At 41.0% G+C, this 27,546-nt stretch overlaps 1 protein-coding gene across 1 annotated transcript in view; it reads right to left on the bottom strand.

The window, feature by feature from the left end:
• Nucleotides 1-378: 378 nt before the first annotated feature.
• Nucleotides 379-27,546, bottom strand: part of LOC126457579 (uncharacterized) — a 60,740-nt gene continuing 33,572 nt past the window's right edge. The window contains exons 4-6 of the mRNA XM_050094006.1: nucleotides 24,736-24,878; nucleotides 20,093-20,242; nucleotides 379-1,126 (exon numbers count right to left, since the gene is read on the bottom strand). Coding sequence (XP_049949963.1) covers nucleotides 972-1,126; nucleotides 20,093-20,242; nucleotides 24,736-24,878 — 448 coding nt within the window. The 3' untranslated portion in view covers nucleotides 379-971. The remainder of the gene's footprint in view (nucleotides 1,127-20,092; nucleotides 20,243-24,735; nucleotides 24,879-27,546) is intronic.

Raw genomic sequence — 27,546 nt, forward strand, 5'->3', positions numbered from 1 at the left:
GTATACAAAAAGAAAAAAAAGCAGAAAACGTGTGTGAGGAAACTGAAAAGGTTGTTCAGTGTGTAAAGGAAGATGAAAATCTGATAATTGTGGGTGAATGGAAAGTTGTAGCAGGGGAAGGAGTAGAAGGCAGAATTGCGAGAGTACACGGGCTTGGTACTAAAAATGAGAACCCTGGGTACTTGCTCATAATCGGATGGTCAACGGCTGTGACGCACCACCTTTGCTCCGCATGCTGGTCCAGATACTCACGGAAATATCTTCCACCACCATAATTCAAACTGGCTGGGTGCGGATCGAACGCCACATCAGTGGCAAGTGTTACAGAACTTGGCGGCAGGTGCAGGTGTTATACAATAAGAAATTTTAATGAAAACATTTTAGATGCAAGTGCTTTTATTACTGATTACAACGATACAGATGTCTGCTGCATGTGTGATTTTTCTTGATAGTGTAATGGTAGTATAACAGAATTATATATGCGGTCAAATATACAGCTCTGTAACTGCGCTAGTTTAAACAGACAAAGTTAATTTCCGTTTACTGTGACAATGTGCCATTACCATATGAAAAGCTGCGATTCTCGTCACCATGTAATTTGGTAGTCGTACATCACTGGCATATGTCATTACAACTTCCGTCGTACTTTCATACATTACACTGATATAAAAAGCCAGTGGCATTTGAGGGCTCAATGCATATAGTTGGATGAATCCTCTAGGATGAGAAGGTGTCACAAATATGTTACACTGAAGTTACTACCGAGCTCACAGAACTCTTGCAGAAGGGCTTTTGGATTTGACTCTGTGCGCCCATTTACAGCAATATGACTGGCTCTGACGTTCCTATGTGGGAGTAGAGTTTTTGTGACAGTGCGAGCATTTTGCTGATTGTGTGGCGGTGACTCCAGACAGAAGACGTCAGTCTGGAGGTGGGATTGTGGCTGTGCAGACGTCGCCGGCAGCGGCCGCCTACTTGTCAGGGAAGAGGACGTCGAACGGGATGGCGGCGAGCACCTTGTTGCCCTCGTTGCGCATCACCTTGTCCCAGGCCTCGTCCGCGTAGGGCAGCAACTCCTTGTAGAGCACCGGCCAAAACTCGTTGGCGAACGCCAGAGCCGCCTTGTCTGGAACACACACAGAAAAGTGGCTGTGGCTGTACGAAGCTCGCAGTAGCAGTTACTGCACCGTCTGAAGCAAAGATACATTGATTTGTGGTAAGTTCCTAAGGGACCAAACTGCTAAGGTCATCGGTCCCTAGGCTCACACACTACTTAATCTAACTTAAACTAACTTACACTAACGACAACACACACGCCCACACCCCAGGAAGGACTCGAGCCTCCGACGGGGGAAACCGCGCGAACCGTGGCAAGGCGCCCACAGACCGCACGGCTACCCCGCGCGGCGAAAAGTTACAAACGACGAGAAACCCGTGACCTGCTTCATCAAAACCTTTACGGTAATTGTCAGTTTGGTTTAAAAGGTAGTCGAACTTAAACACGACGACCAAAGAAAATTTTTGGAATTTTTTCTGTGTTAAAGAAGTCTCACAAGGAACCCCTTGCGAGCGAAGCTACAAGTTCGGTCTTTGGTAAGACTCATTAAAGTGTTACGTTAACAGTTAGAACAGTAAAATATATGCTGCTAATGACTTACCTAGTGTATTAGGAGGGCGACAGAAAATAAATGTCTGGGAAGTGCTGAGATCAATTTTCTATGCGATATATACACTACTGGCCATTAAAATTGCTACACCAAGAAGAAATGCAGATGATAAACGGGTATTCATTGGACAAATATATTACACTAGAACTGACATGTGATTACATTTTCACGCAATTTTGGTGCATAGATCCTGAGAGACCAGTGCCCAGAACAACCACCTCTGGCCGTAATAACGGCCTTGATACGCCTGAGCATTGAGACAAACAGAGCTTGGATGGCGTGTACAGGTACAGCTGCCAATGCAGCTTCAACACAATACCACAATTCATCAAGAGTAGCGACTGGCGTATTGTGACGAGCCAGTTGCTTGGCCACCATTGACCAGACGTTTTCAGTTGGTGGAAGATCTGGAGAATGTGCTGGCCAGGGCAGCAGTCGAACGTTTTCTGTATCCAGAAAGGCCCGTACAGGACCTGCAACATGCGGTCGTGCATTATCCTGCTGAAATGTAGGGTTTCGCAGGGATCGAATGAAGGGTAGAGCCACAGGTAGTAACACATGTGAAATGTAACGTCCACTGTTCCAAGTGCCGTCAATGCGAACAAGAGGTGACCGAGACGTGTAACCAGTGGCACCCCCATACGCCAGTATGCCGATGACGAATACACGTTTCCAATGTGCGTTCACCGTGATGTCGCCAAACACGGATGCGACCATCATGATTCTGTAAACAGAACCTGGATTCATCCGAAAAAACGACGTTTTGCCATTGGTGCACCCGGGTTCGTCGATGAGTACACCATCGCAGGCGCTCCTGTCTGTGATGCAGCGTCAAGGGTAACCACAGCCATGGTCCCCCAGGTGATAGTCCATACTGCTGCAAACGTCGTCGAACTGTTCGTGCAGATGGTTGTTGTCTTGCAAACGTCCCCATCTGTTGATTCATGGATGGAGACGTGGCTGCACGATCCGTTACAGCCATGGGGATAAGATGCCTGTCATCTCGACTGCTAGTGATACGAGGCCGTTGGGATCCAGCACGGCGTTCCGTATTACCCTCCTGAACCCACCAATTCCATAGTCTGCTAACAGTCATGGGATCTCGACCAACGCGAGCAGCAATGTCGCGATACGATAAACCGCAATCGCGACAGGCTACAATCCGACCTATATCAATGCCGGAAACGTGATGGTACGCATTTCTCCTCCTTACACGAGGCATCATAACAATGTTTCACCTGGCAACCCCGGTCAACTCCTGTTTGTGTATGAGAAATCGGTTGGAAACTTTCCTCATGTCAGCACGTTGTAGGTGTCGCCACCGGAGTTAACCTTGTGTGAATGCTCTGAAAAGGTAATCATTTGCATATCACAAAATCTTCTTTCTGTCAGTTAAATTTCGCGTCTGTAGAATGTCATCTTCGTGATGTAGCAATTTTAATGCCCAGTAGTATATATTACGCTTCACAAAATGGAAGTCACCGACAATCAAATAATGTTCAAAACGAACCATTAACTTGCACCGTGAACACCGAATGAAAACTACCACGCCATAGTGATCACAAAGGTGCGCACCGTCAAGATCGAAGATGGACAGGACACCTTGCGAAGACAGAAACCGCGCAGGATGTTCAGCTAGGTATACACCTTTAAAGAATGCATGTGGAATCATTATGGTATAAGGGGTGATGAGTACTGATGGAATGTGATGGCATCCAACCGAATGCGAAACAGTCTGTCGTGGGGCTTATCGTGGAAATGGTTATCCTTTAAAGCGTAGCCGCACGTAGTGCGATAATGTTTTATAGGTACGGAAAAAACGAACATCCAGAAGCTGATTTGTTCAGTGGTGCAGATGGTACGAGTTGTCATGTCACACACTTTTCAGGATGGAAAGTTTGCTCTAGACTATCATGATTTTTACACGCAGACCAGGAATCAAGCAGAATCAAGTCATTTTCACCACCTATTGGTCAAAAGCAGTGCTCATACCATACTTGTAATTGTGTTACGCCCGTTTTCCCGAACTTGCTTGCTGTGACGTAAACATTCCCTATTGTCCTTGCAAGATGACGCACACGAGGAAGAATCGTAGGGGATAGAGTACCTCCAGCTCCTCGCAGCTCAATAAATCACTTTCCAGCCGATTTAACATCCAGATTAACGGTCGGAATAATTGTATACGAAGGCGTTAAGGCGTTGATATTAACTGATGTTGATACAACTCCTTTGGTACCCAAAATTTACAGCGTACCTTTTATATACATTTCCTCTTCAAATCCAAATTGGTCAGAGTTGAAAACAAATTCCTTACTGAACGATGGGAAACGTTCATTTATCTCAGCTACAAATTTTCGGGCCGATTCCGCAGTTTGCTGTGCATCGTTATGTTGACGCTTTGTTTGAAATTTCGCTATCTTACATCTTGCAACTCTGTAGCACGGTTTGAAGTCAGGCAACCATGGCCGCCCGGCTAGCCGCGCGGGCTAATTTGCTGCTTCCAGAGCGGGAAGGCGTGCCGGTCCCCGGGACAGCACGAATCCGTCGGACAGATTGGTATCGAGGTCCGGTGTGCCGGCCAGGCTGTGGATGGTTTTTAAGGCGGCTTTCTATCTCTTCGGCGAATGCGGGCTGATTCCCCTTATTCCTCCTCAGTAACACTGTGTCAGCGATTGCTGCGCAAACACTCCTGCATCCTAAATCTAAATCTGGTCATAATTTTTATTTTACTGTGCTGAGAATGATCTTCCATGTACGTAGTTATCTTTAGTGCCCGCTCCTTGGGCAATGTTTGTCCTTTACTACGTTTCACTGGAGATGGGGTTTGTGGCTTCGTGTCCAACAAGGATGCTGAACTACATGGCTCGACACCTGTTTCAATATCACTTTTATTTGTTAAGCACGTATCGTCACACGATTGTAGTCCGCACATACATTGTCCGCACAGTCGAGCGTATACTTTCCACTGACTCATCTTGTACGAACCCTAATATTTCATTCTTTCTCACCCTACGAAATTCCCTGGGCTCCGTTTTCCCGAAATGTCAGCTTCGGGGTCTGTTGTTGTAGATACAATGCAATTTTTGCTTTGTTTTTCGTTGCCACTGCTCTGCTTTGTATCAAAAGCACTTGCACTGTAGCACTGTCGTGCGTTACTCGTCGTCTAAGCAGCAACTACACTCCGTAGCCCTGTGCTGTGTTCACAATTGGATACCTCCAATACCTCCCATTTTGCCTTTAGCAGTCAATATTATGGCTGCGCGATAGGCAATGTGTGGGGCGTATAATGCCGTAAACATCAGTAGTCTTTTGCGATTTCACTGTCAAAGGGTTCCTTATCAGAAACTTTGGCAATAGTGGCATCAGCGGTGACTATACGAAACGTCTTGGGCTAGGACACTGAGTTTTCTGAGCGGTGGGTTCACCATGAGCTGACTGATGTAACTCAGTAGCAGTGCCCACCGAAAGACTGTATTATTGCGACTGCCATTTAATAAACTGAGAGTTGGATACATGGCTACGCATTTCTTTGAACGTAACGCCCTTCCTGATTTAGTTTTGAACGCCTTCAGTCATCCAGAAGATGATTTATATCTGACAGTTTTGTCTATACATCTATATGGTAGTAGTATTAAAGATGATAGTGCTCGCTGGGTATTAACTGAAAACTGCTGTAACGTTCTAAATTTTACATACAGACAACCAGAACAATTTTCAATGTCAATAAAATTCACCAACAGCCGTATACTTCAAGATATTTCATTCTATTCCGAAAGCAAGCACTTGCTGTCACGTCTTCGTATGGAGCAACTGTATAACCACTGGAATTCACGATATGCGGTGATTTATGGCAGTATACGACAAGTTGGTTTATTTGGATAGTAGCGTATGGGGCCTGAAGATGGCACAACGAAATGCGAAAACTTGTTGCTTTCGGAATAAAATAAAATATCTTAAAGTATACGGCTGTTGGTGAATTTTATTAACATTGAAAATTACTTACCAGACGATGTCCCCTGGCCATGAGGGGACCAGCATAGATTAGAACAATTTGTTGATAGTTTTTGTGTGGTGGTACTACACAACTGAAGAAGAACCGAGTCATCATCGTTGTAGGTATCGCTGTGTTCATCGAGGAAATTGAAGTGCTTGCTACTTTGATAGAAATATTTATAAGGGGTGGGGGGGGGGGGGGGGTATGGGAGAGCTATATCGCTATATCGCTGAGAGATTGAAAATGTAAGTGTATGGGAATTATTTCTCACAAGTACTGAATAGCTAAAGGACCAAGAAACAATTTTTCTTAGCGTTGCAGCTTCCAGGACCTCTCTCTCGGTTCCTGGGTCGCATGTGCTCAGTTGATGAAAAACTGTGAGGTAATAACAGAGAAGCTTTTTTTTATAAACATAAATTTCAAAGATGTGTTCACAGCCATCTACATCAAGAGTGGTGGTGTTGGGATAGTTGTCCTCTGTCCTACTCTTACGTATGCGAATGGAATGTGGAACGCTATTAATTTATTAATCCATTAAGACACATGCATTGTGACAGTTCAGCAATGGACAAACACAACTTCGCAGTTGAACGCATAGTGCACACCACGGACAATTACAATCTTATGTACGGTGTCTGCTGAAATTAAGGGGAAAGCTTACTTTTATATTTAAATGAATTTGTTAAACAAATAGATTCATTTGTGAAAAATAATTTTTCCTATTAGTTTGAGGAGATGACATACAAGAGATCAGTTTTTATTGCCAGGGGTTTCACTCTGGTTTCAGTGGCAAACAGCACAGTGAAAATGGCCTGGACTGATTTTGTTACACCAAATGGAGTATTCAAGACTACACTTTCTGTGCGTGGAAAATTTATTACCAGTGGACGTCACCGGTTTTCTCTTATGGCAGTGAAACATGAACCCTTATAACAGAAAACAAAGAGAACCTAGGGAGGGTTTCCCATTTGGCAATGGGAAGGCGCATGCTGAATACTACTATGAGAGACAGAGAAAGAAACAAATGGCTCAGCAAACAGAACGGTGTGGAACACGTAACTGTGACTGTAATGAAAATAAAATGGAAAAGGACGCGACAGGTTGTCAGACAGATGAATGGTAGACGACGGAAGTTCTTTGCTGAGTCTCAGGAGTTAACAAAATAACGCGATCATGATCTAGTGGATGGTGGGCACATTGAATTAGGGAACATGCAGGGTGACTTTTGATGCATACTGCTGATGACCATTATGCAAGGAAGTATCTAGTCTTTACCCAGCATTGGATCTCAAATAGTTGCTGTTTGCTGATTATGACAACATAATTAAAGAAGTCGAACTTTATACTTAATAACATTATATTTACTTAGAGTTTGCTTTAAATGAATGTGTCACAACATACACTCAGATTCTGGGAAGCATTCTAAATGTAACCTTTGTTTAGATCCTAGATGGCAACACGTTGTTTCATTAACGTTTAAGTTTCTAACACAGAACGTCAATGGCAGAGAAAACTAGACAACGGCTTTCTGGCTGTTACTTCGTCATCTACTGTATTGGCGGAAGGAAGTGGGACTAGAGTTTAACACCTCATGGACGACGAGATGATTAGAGACGAAGAGCGAACTCGCATTAAGGAAGGACGCGCAAGAAAATCGGCCGTCCCCTTTCATTGGAAAATATTAAACTGGCTGTACGGAAGGTAATAAGAACCACTGACCTCCTTAATACAAACCCAATGGGTTACGATCGCGCCACCTCCCTCGGTTCTGGAGTTCTGTGTAGCGAATTGTATTGAAGTGCGTGACGTTGGTACTGACATCATGTGTCATCAGTCCCTCTTACAATAGTAGCGCTCCGGTATTGGCTTGTGAACTGTTAGAAAAATGGTTCAAATGGCTCTGAGCACTATGGAACTTAACATCTGAGGTCATCAGTCCCCTAGAACTTAGAACTACTTAAACCTAACTAACCTAAGGACATCACACACATCCATGCCCGAGGCAGTCGGGCGGTTCCGGATGAAGAGCCTAGAGCCGCTCGGCCACCGCGGCCGGCGAACTTTTAGAAAACGTACACGCTAGACGAATGCCAAGAATTCCTATCAAAAGAGTTCATCCAATGTGGCAGTCTTAATTCAGCCGTTTATGAATGAAGCATAATTCCATCTTCCCAACATCCGTCCATTCCACGCAGTGTTCCGCTTCTAAGGAAACTGCAAGTTCAGTCACTTGAATAATTTAAAGTTCTTCAGCTCAGAAATTACCCAGAAGCAATAAAAAGTAAACTAATAAAACGGAGGATGTAGTAAGAGCCACAAAAAATTGTCAGTTTGGAGAAATATTTTTCATTATTAAGCAATCATAACTAAAAAAATTGATTTCATAGGAATGTATACTTGAATTACGCTGGATTGTTTCTAAACATTGGAATAAGCCTCGTAACTTGACTATAGGATCAAAACCAAAATGTTAATCTGAATGTATCTTACATTGCGTTATTACTGAATGAAATACAACTGCAGTACGAGATCTACAATTTCAACATCAAAAGATATTCTTGGAGTCACCACCAAAACAGGAACGTATGCATAGCGGTGTCATTACCCTTTGTGAAGTTACGTGAGACCCATGTACTGTCTAACGGCTACAAAAGCGTTATGGATATACTTCTCAGAATCCTTGGTGTCATTAATAAGACTAGTGAACACCACACTAATCATGTGTCCCTATAAACAGAAGTCTAATGAATTATGATCAAGAGACTAGGAAAACGAATGTGCTGGACATCCATGCTCAATACACTGTCTTCGGGAAAGGTTTTTTTTGGAAAAATCGACAATCAATGAAACTGTTCTGGGGAACCATAATTTGTGAACTAAAAATCGTGGCGATGTGCTGAAGGGCACACTTTCCAGTAGTACAAGTAGAGTTTAGTAAACTGGTCCGTTCATATCATGGAATATATAGGCCGATCACGTGGTCGTGCATAACTCCACACCTTACTTTGGGTAGAAACGAGTGTCGATGGTTCAAATGGCTCTGAGCACTATGGGACTTAACCACTGAGGTCATCAGTCCCCTAGAACCTAACTAACCTAAGGACATCACACACATCCATGCCTGAGGCAGGATTCGAACCTGCGACCGTAGCGGTCGCGCAGTCCCAGACTGTAGCGAATAGAACCGCTCGGCCACTCCATCCGGCCGAGTGTTAATGATTGGCAACAATCGTACAATGAAGGTTATCACCTTTTCATGGTTGGGTGTCCTGAGAGATTATGAGGTCATCTTGTCTACACTGATGAGCCAAAACATTGTGACCACCTGCTTAGTAGTTGGTATGTCCATCCTTGGAACAAAATGCATCACTAATTCTGCGTGTAAGGGATCATCAGTTTGTTGGTAGGTCTGCAAAGGAGAGTGGCAGTAGATATCCACGCACAAACCACGTAATTCGCGAAAATAACGTGTCACTGATTTGCGTACGCGGTGATGGCGTCTGATAGCGACCCAAATGGGTTCCACAGAAATTACATAAGGCGAATTTGATTGCCGAGACATCAACGAGAGTTCACTACAATGCTCTACTAACCATTGCAGCACGTTTCTGGCTGCAAGACGAGGACAATTATGCTTCTGAAAGATGACATAGCCATCGGGAAAGATGTCAAGCCAGAAGGGATGCAGGTGGTTCGCAACTGTCAGAGTGTCTTCGATTACCACCACAGGTCCCGTGCAAGCGCAGAAGAATGTCTCCCACAGCGTAACACTGCTTTTGCCTTTGCCCGTCGTGCGCTGCACGTTTCGAACCACCTTTCCCCTCGATGATGGCCTCTGAGGAGACAACCATCGATGTAGTGTAGCAAACATGCGATTCACCCGAACAGCCGACACATTTCTATTGGTCGACAGTCGAATCCCTATGGTCCTGTGTTCACTGCAGCCGTAACTGACGATATCGTTGGGTCAACATGTGAGCGCGTAGGTGTGGTCTGCTACAGAGCTCCATGTTCAACAGTGTACTATGACCGGTATGCTCCGAAACACTTGTGCATGCATAGATACCACAAATCATCATCTGTCATACTTTATAGAGCAGATTCCCCGTTCTGTGAGGATTCATGTAGTCCAACCATTTAGCACCTAGTGATAATTTCACTGTCCTTCTAACTCTTTCCGTAGATGCTCACGACAGTAGCACGTGAACATTCGACCACATTCACCGTTTAGGAGATATTCGTTCACACGCTCTGCGTAATAATCATCTGGCCTATGTCAAAGTCGCCTATCTCAATGGATTTCCCCATTTGCAGTCCATATCTTCGCTAGGGATCCCTCGTCCGCATCTGCTCCTTTTACATAGATTCGTTTCCCCGTAACGTGCCCGCAACGCCATCAGGCGGCATCCAACGTCGCGGTGGTCAGTGGTCATAATGTTTTGACTTACCAGTGTATTTGTTTTCTCATCAGTGAGCAATACATTATGGTAAAGATACATGGTATACATCTTATACAAGGTCTCCATCTTACTACCACCACAATTAGGAGATACTTCCCACGTAATACATTTTTTGCTGTTGTTTTGCCCAAGGAATTACGCGAGAAGTTCCTTCTAAATATTCGCGAACAACGTTTATTTCTTAGGTACCACCAAGAAAAATCTGTGGCGTGTGGGAAGGCGTCGAGTATGCACATTTTATTTCAACCCAAAACATGATTTTAAATTATGAAAAATTGGTACATAAAATTGCATACATAGCAGTAACCATAATAAAATACATTACGAAAAAGATCTACATATTCGTATAAACAGCTCATATGGTGATACGAAAAGAGGAGCAGAAGAAGTTAAACTACAGAAAGTTTTGTATTTCGTCTGAAACTCCATTATAAATCTCACAAGAGGTTCGCTGTTTATGTGTCTCTGCCCTTTATGAGCTACTGTGAAACTCTTGATGTCATTGTCTGGAATGCCATTTGTTATTAAGGTTCCTTTTACTCCATCAAAGGAAACAGACCTGCAAGTTCCAGCAATTGGTTCTTCTATATTTTAAAAATATAATATTTATAACTGACGTCTCTCCACAAAATAGTTTTGTAACGTTCTGTTGTGTAGCACATTCATAAACAAAAATTACATCAGTTCTAAAGCTACTATAAGAGGCATCATGTGTTTTGGAAATACATCTGAAATTAGACCAGAGTATGGATTTTCTAATACAGGCTGTAATATACTGAGATCCAAAATACTGAGTACAAGCTATTTCTTGGATTATAATGATTGGTTATGATGCTGCGTAATAACCACAGAAATGTTGAAAGAATTTACTCCCGCCAAAATGTAACGACATTCTTTTTATCTTCAACTATCTGTTAATACTTCAAAAATTGTCCTTCAGAAAGAGCAGCAGTATTTATTTATTACTTAGCTTATCACTTGTGAAAATAATAGACTTCTAACATGTTAAGCCTAATAGAGATAGCTTGGTATAACACCTTCTTAATTGTGGGTACCATAGCTTTAAATTTACTATGTGAATGCTGCATTTTCCCACTTAGACTGTTCTTATTTCAAATTATTCTGTGTTTCACAATTGCTTTAGACTTTTTTTAGCTTTATCTTGCGTTCAATTAGAAAAAGGCACCTCATGTATAAAAATGACAGTATGTTCACATTATGTGCTTCATTCGTTTTGGCTTACGAATTTAACTGCTCTTAACGTTTTAGTAGTTTGTTTGTGTACATAAAGTGGGTAATATATATACACACTGCATAACTCCTGATATGCACAAATAATCAAAACATCAAGAACAGATACGTCTGCAAACTAACACAAATCTAAGCTAGCATTTTTATATTTACATCTCCTTTTTGTAGCTAAGTTCTTCATAATGGCTTAAAAAGCTCAAACCAGTTGTGAAGCAAAGAAAAAATTAAAATAAAAAACAACCTAAATGGGAAAATATCAGTTTGGTTTGAGTGGTACATCATGAACTCAATGAGAATGAGCATCAAAACTTCTAAACCATTTTGTACTGGCCTTAAAAAATACTTAATATGAATCAAGAGATGTTTGAAAATAGTCTTTCTTTCTGAGAATATGTTATATACCTAATTGGTAGACTAGATTTATGAAGATGTTAACAGTACAAGTATTAAATATGTTACAAATTTCAGATCTACAAGATTTAACTATTTTGTCAGTTACATGTTTTGTCCTTGAAAAATTGTTTTAAACGAATTTATAATATCAAATAGTTCTTGGAAGATGTAATACATATATGAATTTTATGCAACTTATTTTGGAATATTCTTTTCAGAAACTTCAGATTACCTTAAAGATGTATCTGATGTAACAGAATCTGTCACTGACAAGAAAAAGGTTACTTAAAGTATCTGTAATTTGCAGACAACGAACTCCCAAATTACTGTAATATTCACTTTCATGCAATTTATTTATTCTCATGATTCTTTACTTTCTCTTAATCTGTTCTTATATTTGTTTCTTGAGGACCTTGAATTTTTCTTGACTGGGTGAGGAGGTGCATTGGTTAACTCACTTGACACACATTCAGGTAACACCAGTTCAAATTCATGTCTGGTTATTCAAATTTGTTTAGAATGATCATAAATTAAGTGTGGCATATATGAGGATAGGTCCTAAGAGACCTTCTAGTGTCCTTCCAATTCTTCCCATTCTTTCTGTCTCTAATGACCTCATAATCAGTCTGGTGTTAAACTCTAATGTTCCTTACTACTTTGTAAAGTAGAAACTTTTGTATGATAATGACATCATTTACAGTTCTGTAGCTCAATTTCTAATATGATTTAATCCTATAGCTGGTAGTGTTCCCACACTTTAAAAAGTGTTCACCTTGTTCTCTATGTTATTCTGATTCAATTTATAATCTAATGTTTATGTCATTTAATTTTTTCACAAAGTTTAATTATTTAAGACAAAGTAACCTTTGACTATGTTGTAGAATACATTTCATTTTGTTTTCTGCAAGTGTGTGAAGTTTGGTTATTCTGAAAATCATTCTTAACTTCCTTGTTAGATTTATTATTTATTATCGTTATGGTATTCCATGTCATCCTTTATTTGTGTCAAGTACCATGATGATTATTAAACGTCACCAGCTACACGTCATGAAATGTAATCATTTTAACTACAGGTTTACACCACAATTTAGCAGGATTGATGTGTCGCTAAAAATGTTTTATAAATCAGTGCTGCTGGATGTCATAATTCATTCTCAACTGTACTGGGAGTGGTAAGGCATTAAAATGGCCAGAAACATCAGTGACTGTACTCTAGATAACTTAATTTATTACTTCATTGTATTCACAGGTTAATGATAATAACAAAATATAAAAGCTGCTTGAAATTACCAGCTGGGAAGTGGTAAATTTGCAAGAAGAGTTGGAATCATGTGTCATGTTGTCTCCATGGTTGTGATTTTTTCAATGCTACAGAGTAGTTTCAACTCTAATTTGTTTATTATGAAGGGTATTTCAGTATTGCATGCTGAACTGCAATGACGAGATCCACAGAATGAGCAAATAGGGGAACATTACAAAGTCAGGTCTAAAATGATGTTTTGAGAGAACTAGTATTCCCAATTATTTACTCCCAGAAGTTTTCACATTATGGGTTAACATATAATGATGAATCACCCTGTACTGTACAGTAGGTGAACATCCTGGCTGTTTCTCCACATTTGAAAATCATGTAATGTGCTACTTGAGTGTTACATTGCAACAGCAAGCTGAGATAGCTGAAAGAGGAACTGTAACTTTCTGTTTGGTGTTCAGTTCGCACTAAAAATCGTTGAAAATATAATCTAAACATTTTTAAGAAATATTATGATTGGAGGATATAATTTATATGATTTTTGCATACATTTCATTATAAACTGTCCTTGGATACATACTGACCAGTAAAAAATTGTGTTGAATTAGTTGCTTCTGTTCAACAGCTTGTCTGTGATGTAGGAGAAATTATTAAAGACAAAACATTTTTTATTAGCTTTCAGATTCATTTGACTTTCCTTCCAGACTTTTAATATCCCTTTTCATACTAGCAAATAGCTACAAGGCTTTATGTTTCATAGGCCAAGTTACATTGAATAAGACATAATGTAGATATGCTAATTTCGAAACGGTATTTTTTGAATTCCATTGTCATTCTCAGAATAAAGTTCACCTTTTACATTGAGTTTTTCAAGAGAATAAGTGAATGAGGAGGGGTCAGATGAAACTGTTACAGTTAATCATAATCGTTTAACAAGATGTCTATGAGACTTTCATAGTTGACTCTCAGTCATAATATCACACATTTTTGTCTAGACAATGAATAAGTTTTGGCATGAGAGAAAAATACCACAAACTATTATAATGTAGAACAGCAACAAATTTAATTATCAAGAAAATTCCAGTTTACTGATTTCTGTGTCTCCAGTATCAGAAATTATCCTTCTAAAGTATGTAGCTAATTTTGTTTTGGCAAAATCATACATGTACTCATGTTGTTGTTGTTGTAGTCTTGAGTCCAGAGACTGGTTTCATGCAGCTCTCCATGCTACTCTATCCTGTGCAAGGTTCTTCATCTCCCAGTACCTTCTGCAGCCTACATCCTTCTGAATCTGCTTAGTGTATTCATCTCTTGGTCTCCCTCTACGATTTTTACCCTACACACTGCCCTCCAGTACTAAAATGGTGATCCCTTGATGGCTCAGAACATGTCCTACCAAGCGATCCCTTCTTCTAGTCAAGTTGTGCCACAAACTCCTCTCCTCCCCAATTCTATTCAATACCTCCTCATTAGTTATGTGATCTACCCATCTAATCTTCAGCATTCTTCTGTAGCACCACATTCCGAAAGCTTCTATTCTCTTCTTGTCTAAACTATTTATCGTCCATGTTTCACTTCCATACATGGCTACACTCCATACAAATACTTTCAGAAAAGACTTCCTGACACTTAAATCAATACTCGATGTTAACAAATTTCTCTTCTTCAGAAACGCTTTCCTTGCCATTGCCAATCTACATTTTATATCCTCTCTACTTTGACCATCATCAGTTATTTTGCTCCCCAAATAGCAAAATTCCTTTACTACTTTAAGTGTCTCATTTCCTAATCTAATTCCCTAAGCATCACCCGATTTAATTCGACTACATTCCATTATCCTCGTTTTGCTTTTGTTTATGTTCATCTTATACCCTCCTTTCAAGACACTGTCCATTCCGTTCAACTGCTCTTCCAGGTCCTTTGCTGTCTCTGACAGAATTACAATGTCATCGGCGAACCTCAAAGTTTTTATTTCTTCTCCATAGATTTTAATACCTACTCCAAATTTTTCTTTTGTTTCCTTTACTGCTTGCTCAATATACAGATTGAATAACATCGGGGAGAAGCTACAACCCTGTCTCACTCCCTTCCCAACCACTATCACTGCTTCCCTTTCATGCCCCTCGACTCAACTGCCATCTGCTTTCTGTACAAATTGTAAATAGCATTTCGCCGCCTGTATTTTACCCCTGCCACCTTTAGAATGTGAAAGAGAGTATGCTCATAGCAGCTATTTTATTTTGGCTATTAGTTTCCACAGTGATTCCATCGACTACTCTCTTGAATACTCTTCCATATGTATATATATTATCAGGAGAAAGAAAACTGGCGTTCTACGGATCTGACTGTGGAATGTCAGATCCCTTAATCGGGCAAGTAGGTTAGAAAATTTAAAAAGGGAAATGGATAGGTTGAAGTTAGATATAGTGGGAATTAGTGTAGTTCGGTGGCAGGAGGAACAAGACTTTTGGTCAGGCGAATACAGGGTTATAAATACAAAATCAAGTAGGGGTAATGCAGGAGTAGGTTTAATAACGAATAAAGAAATAGGAGTGTGGGTAAGCTACTACAAACAGCATAGTGAACGCATTATTGTGGCCAAGACAGACATGAAGCCCATGCCTACTTCAGTAGTACAAGTTTATATGCCAACAAGCTCTGCAGATGATGAAGAAATTGATGAAATGTATGATGAGATAAAAGAAATTCTTCAGGTAGTGAAGGGAAACGAAAATTTAATAGTCATGGGTGACTGGAATTCAAGAGTAGGAAAAAGGAGAGAAGGAAACATAGTGGGTGAATATGGATTGGGGGAGAGAAATGAAAGAGAAAGCTGTGTGGTAGAATTTTGCACAGAGCATAACTTAATCATAGCTAACACTTGGTTCAAGAATCATAAAAGAAGGTAGTATACATGGAAGAATCCTGGAGATACTAGAAGGTATCAGATAGATTATACACTCCTGGAAATGGAAAAAAGAACACATTGACACCGGTGTGTCAGACCCAGACCCACCATACTTGCTCCGGACACTGCGAGAGGGCTGTACAAGCAATGATCACACGCACGGCACAACGGACACACCAGGAACCGCGGTGTTGGCCGTCGAATGGCGCTAGCTGCGCAGCATTTGTGCACCGCCGCCGTCAGTGTCAGCCAGTTTGCCGTGGCATACGGAGATCCATCGCAGTCTTTAACACTGGTAGCATGCCGCGACAGCGTGGACGTGAACCGTATGTGCAGTTGACGGACTTTGAGCGAGGGCGTATAGTGGACATGTGGGAGGCCGGGTGGTCGTACCGCTGAATTGCTCAACACGTGGGGCGTGAGGTCTCCACAGTACATCGATGTTGTCGCCAGTGGTCGGCGGAAGGTGCACGTGCCCGTCGACCTGGGACCGGACCGCAGCGACGCACGGATGCACGCCAAGACCGTAGGTAGGATCCTACGCAGTGCCGTAGGGGACCGCACCGCCACTTCCCAGCAAATTAGGGACACTGTTGCTCCTGGGGTATCGGCAAGGACCATTCGCAACCGTCTCCATGAAGCTGGGCTACGGTCCCGCACACCGTTAGGCCGTCTTCCGCTCACGCCCCAACATCGTGCAGCCCGCCTCCAGTGGTGTCGCGACAGGCGTGAATGGAGGGACGAATGGAGACGTGTCGTCTTCAGCGATGAGAGTCGCTTCTGCCTTGGTGCCAATGATGGTCGTATGCGTGTTTGGCGCCGTGCAGGTGAGCGCCACAATCAGGACTGCATACGACCGAGGCACACAGGGCCAACACCCGGCATCATGGTGTGGGGAGCGATCTCCTACACTGGCCGTACACCACTGGTGATCGTCGAGGGGACACTGAATAGTGCACGGTACATCCAAACCGTCATCGAACCCATCGTTCTACCATTCCTAGACCGGCAAGGGAACTTGCTGTTCCAACAGGACAATGCACGTCCGCATGCATCCCGTGCCACCCAACGTGCTCTAGAAGGTGTAAGTCAACTACCCTGGCCAGCAAGATCTCCGGATCTGTCCCCCATTGAGCATGTTTGGGACTGGATGAAGCGTCGTCTCACGCGGTCTGCACGTCCAGCACGAACGCTGGTCCAACTGAGGCGCCAGGTGGAAATGGCATGGCAAGCCGTTCCACAGGACTACATCCAGCATCTCTACGATCGTCTCCATGGGAGAATAGCAGCCTGCATTGCTGCGAAAGGTGGATATACACTGTACTAGTGCCGACATTGTGCATGCTCTGTTGCCTGTGTCTATGTGCCTGTGGTTCTGTCAGTGTGATCATGTGATGTATGTGACCCCAGGAATGTGTCAATAAAGTTTCCCCTTGCTGGGACAATGAATTCACGGTGTTCTTATTTCAATTTCCAGGAGTATATATATATATATATATATATATATATATATATATATATATATATATATATATATATGCTGTATTTTCCCATCTGATTTTTATCTTCAGCATTTTCAAAAAGGCTATTATAGCTAACTGATATTTCAATTACTTAAGTGTCTTTCTTTTTCGTTTTCAGAAATTGGTAAAAGAGAAAATTTTCCTTTCAGTTTCTTTAAAACATTTATCGAATATTTCCTTTCATACAGAACGACTTCACCTTTTTCTAGTCTACAGGGAGAATCACTAAATATTGCCACCTAGAATAGCTCAGAAAGTATGATAGTAGCTGAAAAGTTTGTGGGACAAATGTTGCGTGAGACAACAGGGGCCATTATATGACGTTGGGTTTTTGTTGCTACATGGGGTCTCGACGGAGATATGAAGGGCAACAATTGTTTTAATGGATGCTATAGTTTGGTACTTATTTTCTGATAGCGGCTATGGAGATGAATCCAATGATATGTAACAGTAAGGTCTTTGAAGGTCAACGAAGGTCAACGGAGGTCAAAAACGTGGCATGAACGTCCATTTACAGAAGGTGTTCGAAGTGATGACAATTGCAATCAGTTCAGTGCTGCAATCTTCTTATCATGGATTTAGTGGTATTCCGTATCACTTCGTCACTTATCGAAGCACATGCTCTGACAATTCTCTCTCGTACATCGCACGAATAATAAATATTCTCCGAATACGACGTATCAATCTAACGTGCCATTGACAACTAAACACCATTCGACGGTTTCGTAATACAATACTAATAGGGACGGTAAGACCAGTTTCGTCGATTCAAACGAATGTGAATGATGTATCCCTTCGAAGAACAAGTCGATATGCTTGTCATCTGCAGAGAATGCCAACGGAATTCAGTAAGAGCTAGAGACTTATACGCTGAAAGGTATCCTCAACGTACTCACCATACACGTCGTACATTTAAATGTGTATATGATAAATTGAGAACAACTGGATCTTTAACGCATCGGAAACATATACAGCAAGGGAAAGTTACTAACGGGGAAATGGAAGTTGGTACTCTTGTCACTGTTGTTCGTGATCCTTGTGTTAGTTAGCGTCAAATCACAAGGGAATCTGGCATGAGCCAGAGCAGTGTCATTCGTGTTCTACATCGCCATAAATATCATCCTTACCATATCAGTCTCCACCAAGAATTAACTGGTACGGATTGTATGCGTCGCATTGAATTCTGCCGAGAGGCTCAACTTCATATTCAAATGGATGACACATTTATTAATTTGATTTTATTTGCTGACGAGGCTACATTCACGAACCATGAAAATGTTAATTCGTATAACATGCATTATTGGCCAACTGAAAATTCATGTTGGCAGCGGCAAGTTGCACACCAAACACAGTGGTCAGTGAATGTATGGCGTGGGATTCTGGAGGACAGAATTATAGACCCCTATTTCGTCGAAGGAAATCGTAATGGTACGAAGTACGCCACATTCATGCAAGAAACATTGTCTGTCATTGGAAGAAATACCTTTAGGAACAAGGAACAGAATGTAGTATCAACACGATGAGTGCCCGCCACATTTTTCGCTGATGGCTAGGAATGAGTTGCAAAGATAAGTCTCTAATTGTTGGATTGGACGCGGAGGAGATGTGTCGTGGCCGGCTCGTTCTCCAGACTTGACGCCTCTGGATATTTTCTTGTGGGGATTCGTAAAAGACATTGTTTATAAAGACGTTCCAACTACACCTGAAGATAAGCGGGAGAGAATTGTCAGATCATGTGCTTCCATAAATACCGATGTGATAATGAATACCAGTCAATCCATGAGAAGAAGATTGCAGCACTGCATTAATACCAATGGTCATCACCTCGAACAACTTCCGTATATGGACGTTCATGCCACCTTTGTGACCTTCGTAGTCCTTCAAAGATCTTACTGTTACACATAATTGGATTCGTCTCAATAGTCGTTATCAGCAAATAAGTACCAAACTATAGCAACCCATTAAAAAAAAGTTGGCCTCCATATCTCTGAAGCGACCCCACCTAGCAACAGAAAACCAATGGCATATTATGGCCCATATTGTCCCATGCAGCTGTTGTTCCACAAACGTTTCGGCTCCTATCATACATTTGGAATTATTCTTGGTGGTAATAGTAAGTGACTCGCCCTGCATATTGCTGCGACTTTTTTGGTTGCAATTGATGTCAGTAAAAGCGAACCATTAACTGCTATGCGGATTCTAAGAATTTTCATTCAGTGACTAATACCGATCATCCTCTCTCTCTTCCTATCTGTTTCTAAGCCAGATATCTTCACAATTCTGATTGCTTAATAGTTCACGTCTATGATTTAAAATTTCTGATACAAGTATATTGATTCATTTCTCTTACAGTTAGTTTACATCACAGTGATAATTGCTGAGTTGATATCAATGAAAGTCAATCATCAACACTGCTGTTCTGGTTATAAGAATTTTCATTCAGTGCTTAATACCGATCACCCAGTATCTCTTCCTATCCATCGCTAAACCAGAGTCCTTCAAAACTGTATTGTAATAGTTTGCCACTTTAACAACGCTTATCAGACTTACAAATAACGATATAATGGTAGGAGGCATATGTGGACACTGTTTTAGTCGAAATTTGTTAATGCCGGCTACTTTAGTAGTTGCATAAATTACTCACTGAGCTCGTCGTTCCCTGCGAAGAGGTTAGAGGCGTACATCTTCATGGTGCCCACCTCTGGCAGGAAGGAGAAGCGAGTCAGTTTCAAGAATGGACGTCCAGCCTTTTGGTAGTACTCTCCAGTCACGTTGAACGTGCCCACAACATCAGCTGCAAGTCAGAAAGTAGTATTAGTTCACAAGATAGCTTCAAACTTATTTCCTATGATCGATTGGTGATGTGAATAAAATATCTCAACAGCAAACAGTTATTGCGACATACATGTTGGCTGAATGCATACAGAATAGAGTGTTTACATCAGTCTGATTTCTCATGTGACTAATAATAAATGAAGAATAAATCCAATTGTTATTTGCTTCTTCTTCAAAAACGTGGTGAGCACATTAGATCTCTGACTGATTGAAGAGGTGAGAGTTATTCATTTGGTTATAGAGTATCTTTAAGAGGTTCCCTGAAGGGTGCATTAAAACATCACATTAGCAGCAATAGTCTCAAACGCCTAAAACAAATTTTACTCAACCAATAAAATTATTATGGAGAGGTGACTAATAATTATATATTTCCTGACAATGCTTGGGATATTTCTTTCTTAATGACAACGTTGCTCAGATGATCGATTGTCATTTGTGGTAAAAGGAAACTTAACAAATTAAGTGTTCAAATGGGATAGGTATAAATAATTAATGATAAAATGAACTAAGAACTAAAAGTGTATCTGACAGAACGCATAAAGAAAGACTACAAAAACACAACACCACGTGAAGAGTAAACCATAGGACATGACATGCTGTAAGGCATATAGAAGCAGTCAGTTCAAAATCAGCAAAGATGTCACAATGAAAAAAAGTATTAACATTGATGAAGAAACTCCCTGGCAGATTAAAATTGTGTGTCGGACCGAGACTCGAACTCAGGACCTTTGGCTTTCAGTGGCATGTGGTCTATTGACTGAGCTCTCCAAGCACGACTCACGAGCCTCCCTCACACTTTTACTTCCGCTGGTACCTCACCTTCTACCTTTTGGACTTTCACTTTCCCACAAAATACAAAGTACCCTGTGGCGAAGCCACGTCTCCACAATACCTATTCTTCCAGGAATACTAGTCTTCCAAGTTTTGCAGTAGTGCTTACGTGAAGTTTGGAATGTAAGAGATGAGGTGATGGTGGAAGTAAAGATGTGAGGGTGGGTCGTGAGTCGGGTTTGGTTAGCCCAATCGGTAAGGCACTCTCCAACAAAAGGCAAGGGTCCCGAGTTTGAGTCTTGGTTTAACACACAGTTTTAATCTTCCAGAGAGTTTCATATCAGTGTACACTCTGCTGCTGAGTGAAAACTTCATTTTGGATACGTTGATGAAGTTGGTGTATATGGGGATATAATGAAATTATTACTTTATATGAAACATTTTCCATGAATATGATGCAGTCTAGTCTCTTGCTGGATTTTACTCGAGGGAAAAACATTAAACTGAGTAAACATTGTAAAATATCGTATTGCTGCATTGTTAATGTGAAATTATATTATTCCCAGACACATTAGCCTGATTAATTTCTTTGAAAATATAATGCAATAAAATGACTTCTGGAATATAATTTTTATTGATAGTTAAATTACAATATATTACCCAAAATATGTTCAACATATTATGATGGATTATTTATGTCTCATGAATCTGACATCTTTGAATATTAATTTTAAATCTTTGCAGAGGGAAGCTTTAATCAAGATATTAAGAATGTTTTGCATTATATTCTGGGAAAAGCTTTAGTAATGCAAGCAAAATAAATGATTACCTATATAGCATGAGAAAAAAATCATTAAAATATGTAATTATTCAAATAAGTTTATATGAAATTCTAAATCAACACCAGGCATAATTCTTACAATACAGACCTCTGTTGGGAGAATATTTCTTTTTCCCCAAACACAATTATGTAATGTGTTAATAAATGATAAAAAATGAAGATAAACTATTTTTCTTATCTGTAAATCAAATACATCCAAAGGTAACTTCTTATGGTCAGGGTTCACAATCATGTAGAATTTCTTGAAGGATATAATATTCCCCATTGACTACAGAAATTATTTATTTCACAATTGAAGTTTCAGCCTTTGGACCATTTTCAAGTGGCAGTGCAAAAGATCTGGCTTCAGCACATGTCAAACTTTAAAATCTTCCGACATGTACAAATGTCATAGCCAAAAGTAGGCTTTTTCACTGTAGAAATGCACTAACACCAGAGGAGTGCGAAGCTCTGTACATTGTGAAGTAATGTAAACTGCTTGAAATATTACCAGAGGCTAATTTGCCTCTGATGGGTTCCTTCTTTTGGCCATGATGTGTAATTATGGTTTTAACGTAGGAGCACATGTTAACCTTTTGTGCTACTTTTACATTCCCAGTTTTGATTTTAAGCAAGCCATTGCTCTTGTTTCTACTTCTCTACATTAATTTCATAACAACTTTGACTATTCTTAACAAATGCTCTGTGAGAAGTGTGCTGCCCATTCCATACGAGACTCCATTAATTTCTGCCGTAATAACTATCTATGTTACTGCCAAAAGCCTACATGACCTGTACCTATACCCAGGAACCAAGCGATAGAAACTGATAAATCAATAACACACAGAGAAAGATATAGTTGCAAGAGGTCTTGATTTTTCACCAAACTTATCTCATAACTACGTTTTATTTATGATAATACAGGTACAGAAATACGCCTTTAATATTTTCGTAAGAGTGTAACAAAATTAAATTCACAAAAAAACCTCTCAATAGACCTCTATCATATACAGGACTCCATTCTTGGTATCAGATGTTGTCGTAAAACTCCTTGTGCGGTGGAGGGAGAGATGGCAACATCGTCAACAGGTCTTTCTGTTCTGCAGTTGATAAACATGGCTGGTCTTTCAGATGAAGTACGGTATGGTATACATATGCCATGGTCTTTCCTCTTTTCAGTAGATCGATATTTTTCCATTTTCCTGCATTAAAATCAAGATTTTTATATAGCTATTTGGGATGGATAAGTATGTGACACTTTGATCAGATTGGATTTGGAAATACCACAAGCCTATATTGATAACAGTGAAATCGAAGAGTCACTTTTTTGTAGTGGAATTTCTTGGAGTGGCTGTATAGCCTTCAGTCAATAATTTTGTGTACATCTCGCAGAACAAAGGTCTTCGTTTCTCTATAACTGCAAAACCTCTATCACAGCTCAAAATACTGTACCCATTACCATAAACTTACGTGTTATATCTTCAAACCGTCTCTGGATAATTAGAGTAGCTAATGACGTGTCGCATTTGGAACTCCATTGGGAAGCACTGCTTGGTATAAGCACCGTGCGTCAACTTGCAACGAATGTTTGAAACATTTTCTCCATAATTTGACACTTGGAACAAATCTAGAGACATCCAACAGACTACCGAGAACACACAAAAAAAAAAAAAGAAATGGCACTTAGAACGTTTTCCATTTCCACTTCTCAATACCTACCCAACCTCATAGATTCTATCAGTATGGACTTTCAAAGAACACACCCAGCTACTTTAGTCTGACACGTGCGGCTGGTCCCGGCGGAGGTTCGAGTCCTCCCTCGGGCATGGATGTGTGTGTTTGTCCTTAGGATAATTTAGGTTAAGTAGTGTGTAAGCTTAGGGACTGATGACCTTAGCAGTTAAGTCCCATAAGATTTCACACACATTTGAACATTTTTTAACAATAGGATATCTGCTCACTCGAACGTTAAGATTCAAGAACGACATGAGCTCTACTTTCCCGTCAACAGCTGCATATCCTCTTCAAGTTGTCTCTACATAAGAACTTATAATCCTGCTTAGGTGTTCAAATGATTCAAATGGCTCTAAGCACTATGGGACTTAACATCCGAGGTCATCAGTCCCCTAGACTTAGAACTGCTTAAACCTAACTAACCTAAGGACATCACACACATCTACAGGTATGCCTGAGGCAGGATTCGAACCTGCGACCGTAGCAGCAATGTGGTTCCGGACTGAAGCGTCTAGAACCGCTCGGCCACAGCAGCCGGCTGCTCAGGTGTTCATTAGATCATAACAGAGTATCTGTCCCTAGCCACTGTCTTCAGACTCTTTCTTTCTACCAACAACCTAATTGTGTGTATTTTTGAGTCTTATTTGGAATAACCAGGGTGTAACGTGTATAGATGCAGGTATTTTATATGTGGTACCTTAATATTAACACACATCAGCATGTTGGCTGTTTTTTCTCTGCACTGAAGTCTTCCCACAAACACGTTACATAATTTGCTGCCTGATGTTTCCTGCGCAGTTGTACTGCATCACTAAGAGGACTACCCTTGTCATTGTAGGTTAACCATTTTGTGTCCACGTATCCACACTTCAATACCTGACCACCTGCCCAAGGCAAAATAAGTATTAATGCGCAAAATAAGAATTAATGCCTTGCTCTTGGCACGTGTACTTGGAGGTACTAACCTACCCAAAAACATACTACTCTTAATATCTGTAATTATTAATTTGAAAGTATGGTAAATACTGATGTAAAGTTGTTCTCAGCCACCAATTAAAATATCTACAGTTCCAACTGTTGCACCCTGTATGTGAGCGATTTGTTTGTGAATGGAGCGAGATACTTACTCATCGAGTTGTTGAAGACACCCTTGCCATCAATAGGGAAGGTGATGATTTTGCCTTGTCCTTTGTACTCTCCCTCGAGAAGTAAACGCTTGAATATCACGTCGGCCTCAAAACGGAATTTTCCGCCATCATTCAGGTTCATCCTGTAACAAAACAAACAAAAGGCTTAATCTTGTGCTTCAATGGTACGAGCTAACGCCACTATTTATTCGGTAGTAGGTGTTGTTTGCATAGCAGCCGGTTCTGGGCAAGAAGGCATACAGATAAGCATAAGTTTGTTTTTGTGCAGTGGATAAACAACTTTACTGACAGTGTGAAATAAGACTATAAAGATTAAATTAATGGACAAACGATTGAGGAAAGATCTGAAATGGTCAAATGACTGAAGAAAGATCTCATACAGAAGTAAAGTGCTTGATAGGATTACAATAATGAGAGATGTTATGTAATTTATTCTTGTATTTGAAGAAATAATACGTGGGACAGGAGGAGGGGTGATGGGAGAAGTTGAGGGAAGAGCAACCTTCTGGGCAATGGCAGTAATATCATTTGTCCTTGAACCAGCAAATCGGACTTCTCTGCCTGCTTGCAGGAGAGGCTGGTGTCCCGTACTTTTGGTAGCGGATACACTGTTTGCTGTGACTTGCAAGGAATAGGTTATCTCCTCCATTCTGAAGTCGCTATTGAATACAAGCGTTGTATTGATAAGAGAAAAACAAATAAAAGGCGTTTATTGGTGCTTTTAGCACTGACAACACACACTGCGACGTAGAAGCTTTAACCTTGACTCAAAGGTGCCAACAACATTGCTCTGTGATGCTGCAAAAGCGTGGTGCCCTGCGATGTCACCATCAGGCTTAGCGACGCTTCAAACAACAAGGTATCGACTCATGTGGAAGAAAGGCCGGCGTTCAGAAGTCTATGTGAGGTATTTTGTGGGTTAATGATGTCACAATGACACCATATTTCAGCACAATTCTGTCCAGCGCCATAGTGGACGTGTCTCACCCTCTTGCCCACATTTTATCCCTTCTTTTGAGGTCTATGAGATGGAGGTAAGAACAGCGACACCCGGCGTTGAAAAAACGCAGATCTCTCACGGGTGTCCGAGGAAAGTATTACGGGCACCCTGCTACGAAGAATCGACACGAAAAGCCCTCAGGTGGTGATAAAGATCGTCAATAAACACCCCTTTTGTTGGGGCGTTTGTTACCGCACATTTCGCGCTTCGAGACGACAGTTTGCAGTGTGATGTGCAACAGGACGAGGTTCTTAACAACTCTTGACACTGCCGCACTGCCGGCACCCTCCGGACGACATAACCTTTCTCTAAGTAAATTGTAGAGCAGCAATCCCCTTGAACGTTATCTCACCCCTATGGAGGGCAGTGCGACCGGAGTTTTTGGCATGGTGCTCAGGGTGGAACCACTAGGAACCGATAAAAAGCAGTTTACGATATTTGAACGCGATCTGAAGCAGCAAAGGGTGTTTGTTTCACAACTACCTTGACGTGGTCTCAGAGGTGTTCAACATTGACACATTAGAGTAAAACAGCATAGGGCGCCTCTAAGACCTCAGAGTTCCACAACCCTCTCAGTGCCACCCGTCTTCCTAAAAACTGTGCGTGTACAGAGACAAATTGTGATGAGAGACAGACGTGCCTGCAGGAAGGCGACCCCATGTCACCCATCTGATTCCCCCTGCCTACTAGCAGGTACCAGAGCAGTCCCATAGCCTGCTTGAAGACGCCTAGGATTCTTGTCACAGTGTCTCTGTAGAGGTGCATTTTTGAAGTACTCAGCAATGACATTCAGGTGGCACTGAGGATGTTATCGAAGTGGGGGGGGGGTTTCTTAGTGGTACCTTTTGGAGTTTTATTCAGGCATGTGTCAGTGTCACACCCCTCCGAGATCACAACATGACCAAATGACCACATGGGAATTATCGAGTAATCCATTCTGGCACAGCAGACAATACACCAGGATACATGGTGGAATGGGCATAATCTTACATAAGAAACTGGGAAGCAGAGTCAAGGGATTCGTGCAATACAAGCCACGACTAATTAAAGTAAGAACTGAAACTAAATGAAAGGATACTCTGATAATTCAAGTCTATATTCCAACAACAGAGGAGGAAGATGAAGTGGTGGAAAATTTTTATAAGGAGCTAAGTGAAATGAAAGAGAAAATAAAGGGCGAAGGGAACCTTATTTTATTTGGAGATCGAAATGCAACAGTAGTAGAAAGAACTGAAGGAAATACAATTGGTACATACGGCTTGAGACAAAGAGATGAGAAAGTAGAGAGATTTGTAGAGTTCTGTGTGCGATATAAATTAATCGTAACAAATACTACATTCCAGCAATATCCGAGGAGGAGACATATGTGGAAAGCCCCAGGGGATACACGAAGGGCACAAATAGACATAGTGGTAAGATAAGCTTCAATAATCAGATGAAGGGTAGCAGAAACTCAAAGGATTAAAGATGAAAACGGTGAGAGGTATCTAAGCTTTAAGATGAATCTGCCAAAAATCAGTATACAGTACGAACAAACGATACCGTTGAGGATACCAGAAAAGGGGTAGAAAAGAAATGGAGTAAAATAAAAAAAATGCATTTTAAAATCAGCAGAGGTGATTTGGGGAAAAAGAAATGGGAGAATAAGAAAGAGTGGATAAGTCAGGAAGTCGTGAATATAATAAAAGATAGATGACAGTAAAAAAACTCGAAGGCTGAAGAAGGAATGCAGAAATGTAAGAGCTTAAGCAACAAGATTAATAAGAGGGCAAAACAAGATAAAAAAAGCA

Source organism: Schistocerca serialis, chromosome 2 (genome assembly GCF_023864345.2).
Source record: "Schistocerca serialis cubense isolate TAMUIC-IGC-003099 chromosome 2, iqSchSeri2.2, whole genome shotgun sequence".
NCBI lineage: Eukaryota > Metazoa > Arthropoda > Insecta > Orthoptera > Acrididae > Schistocerca > Schistocerca serialis.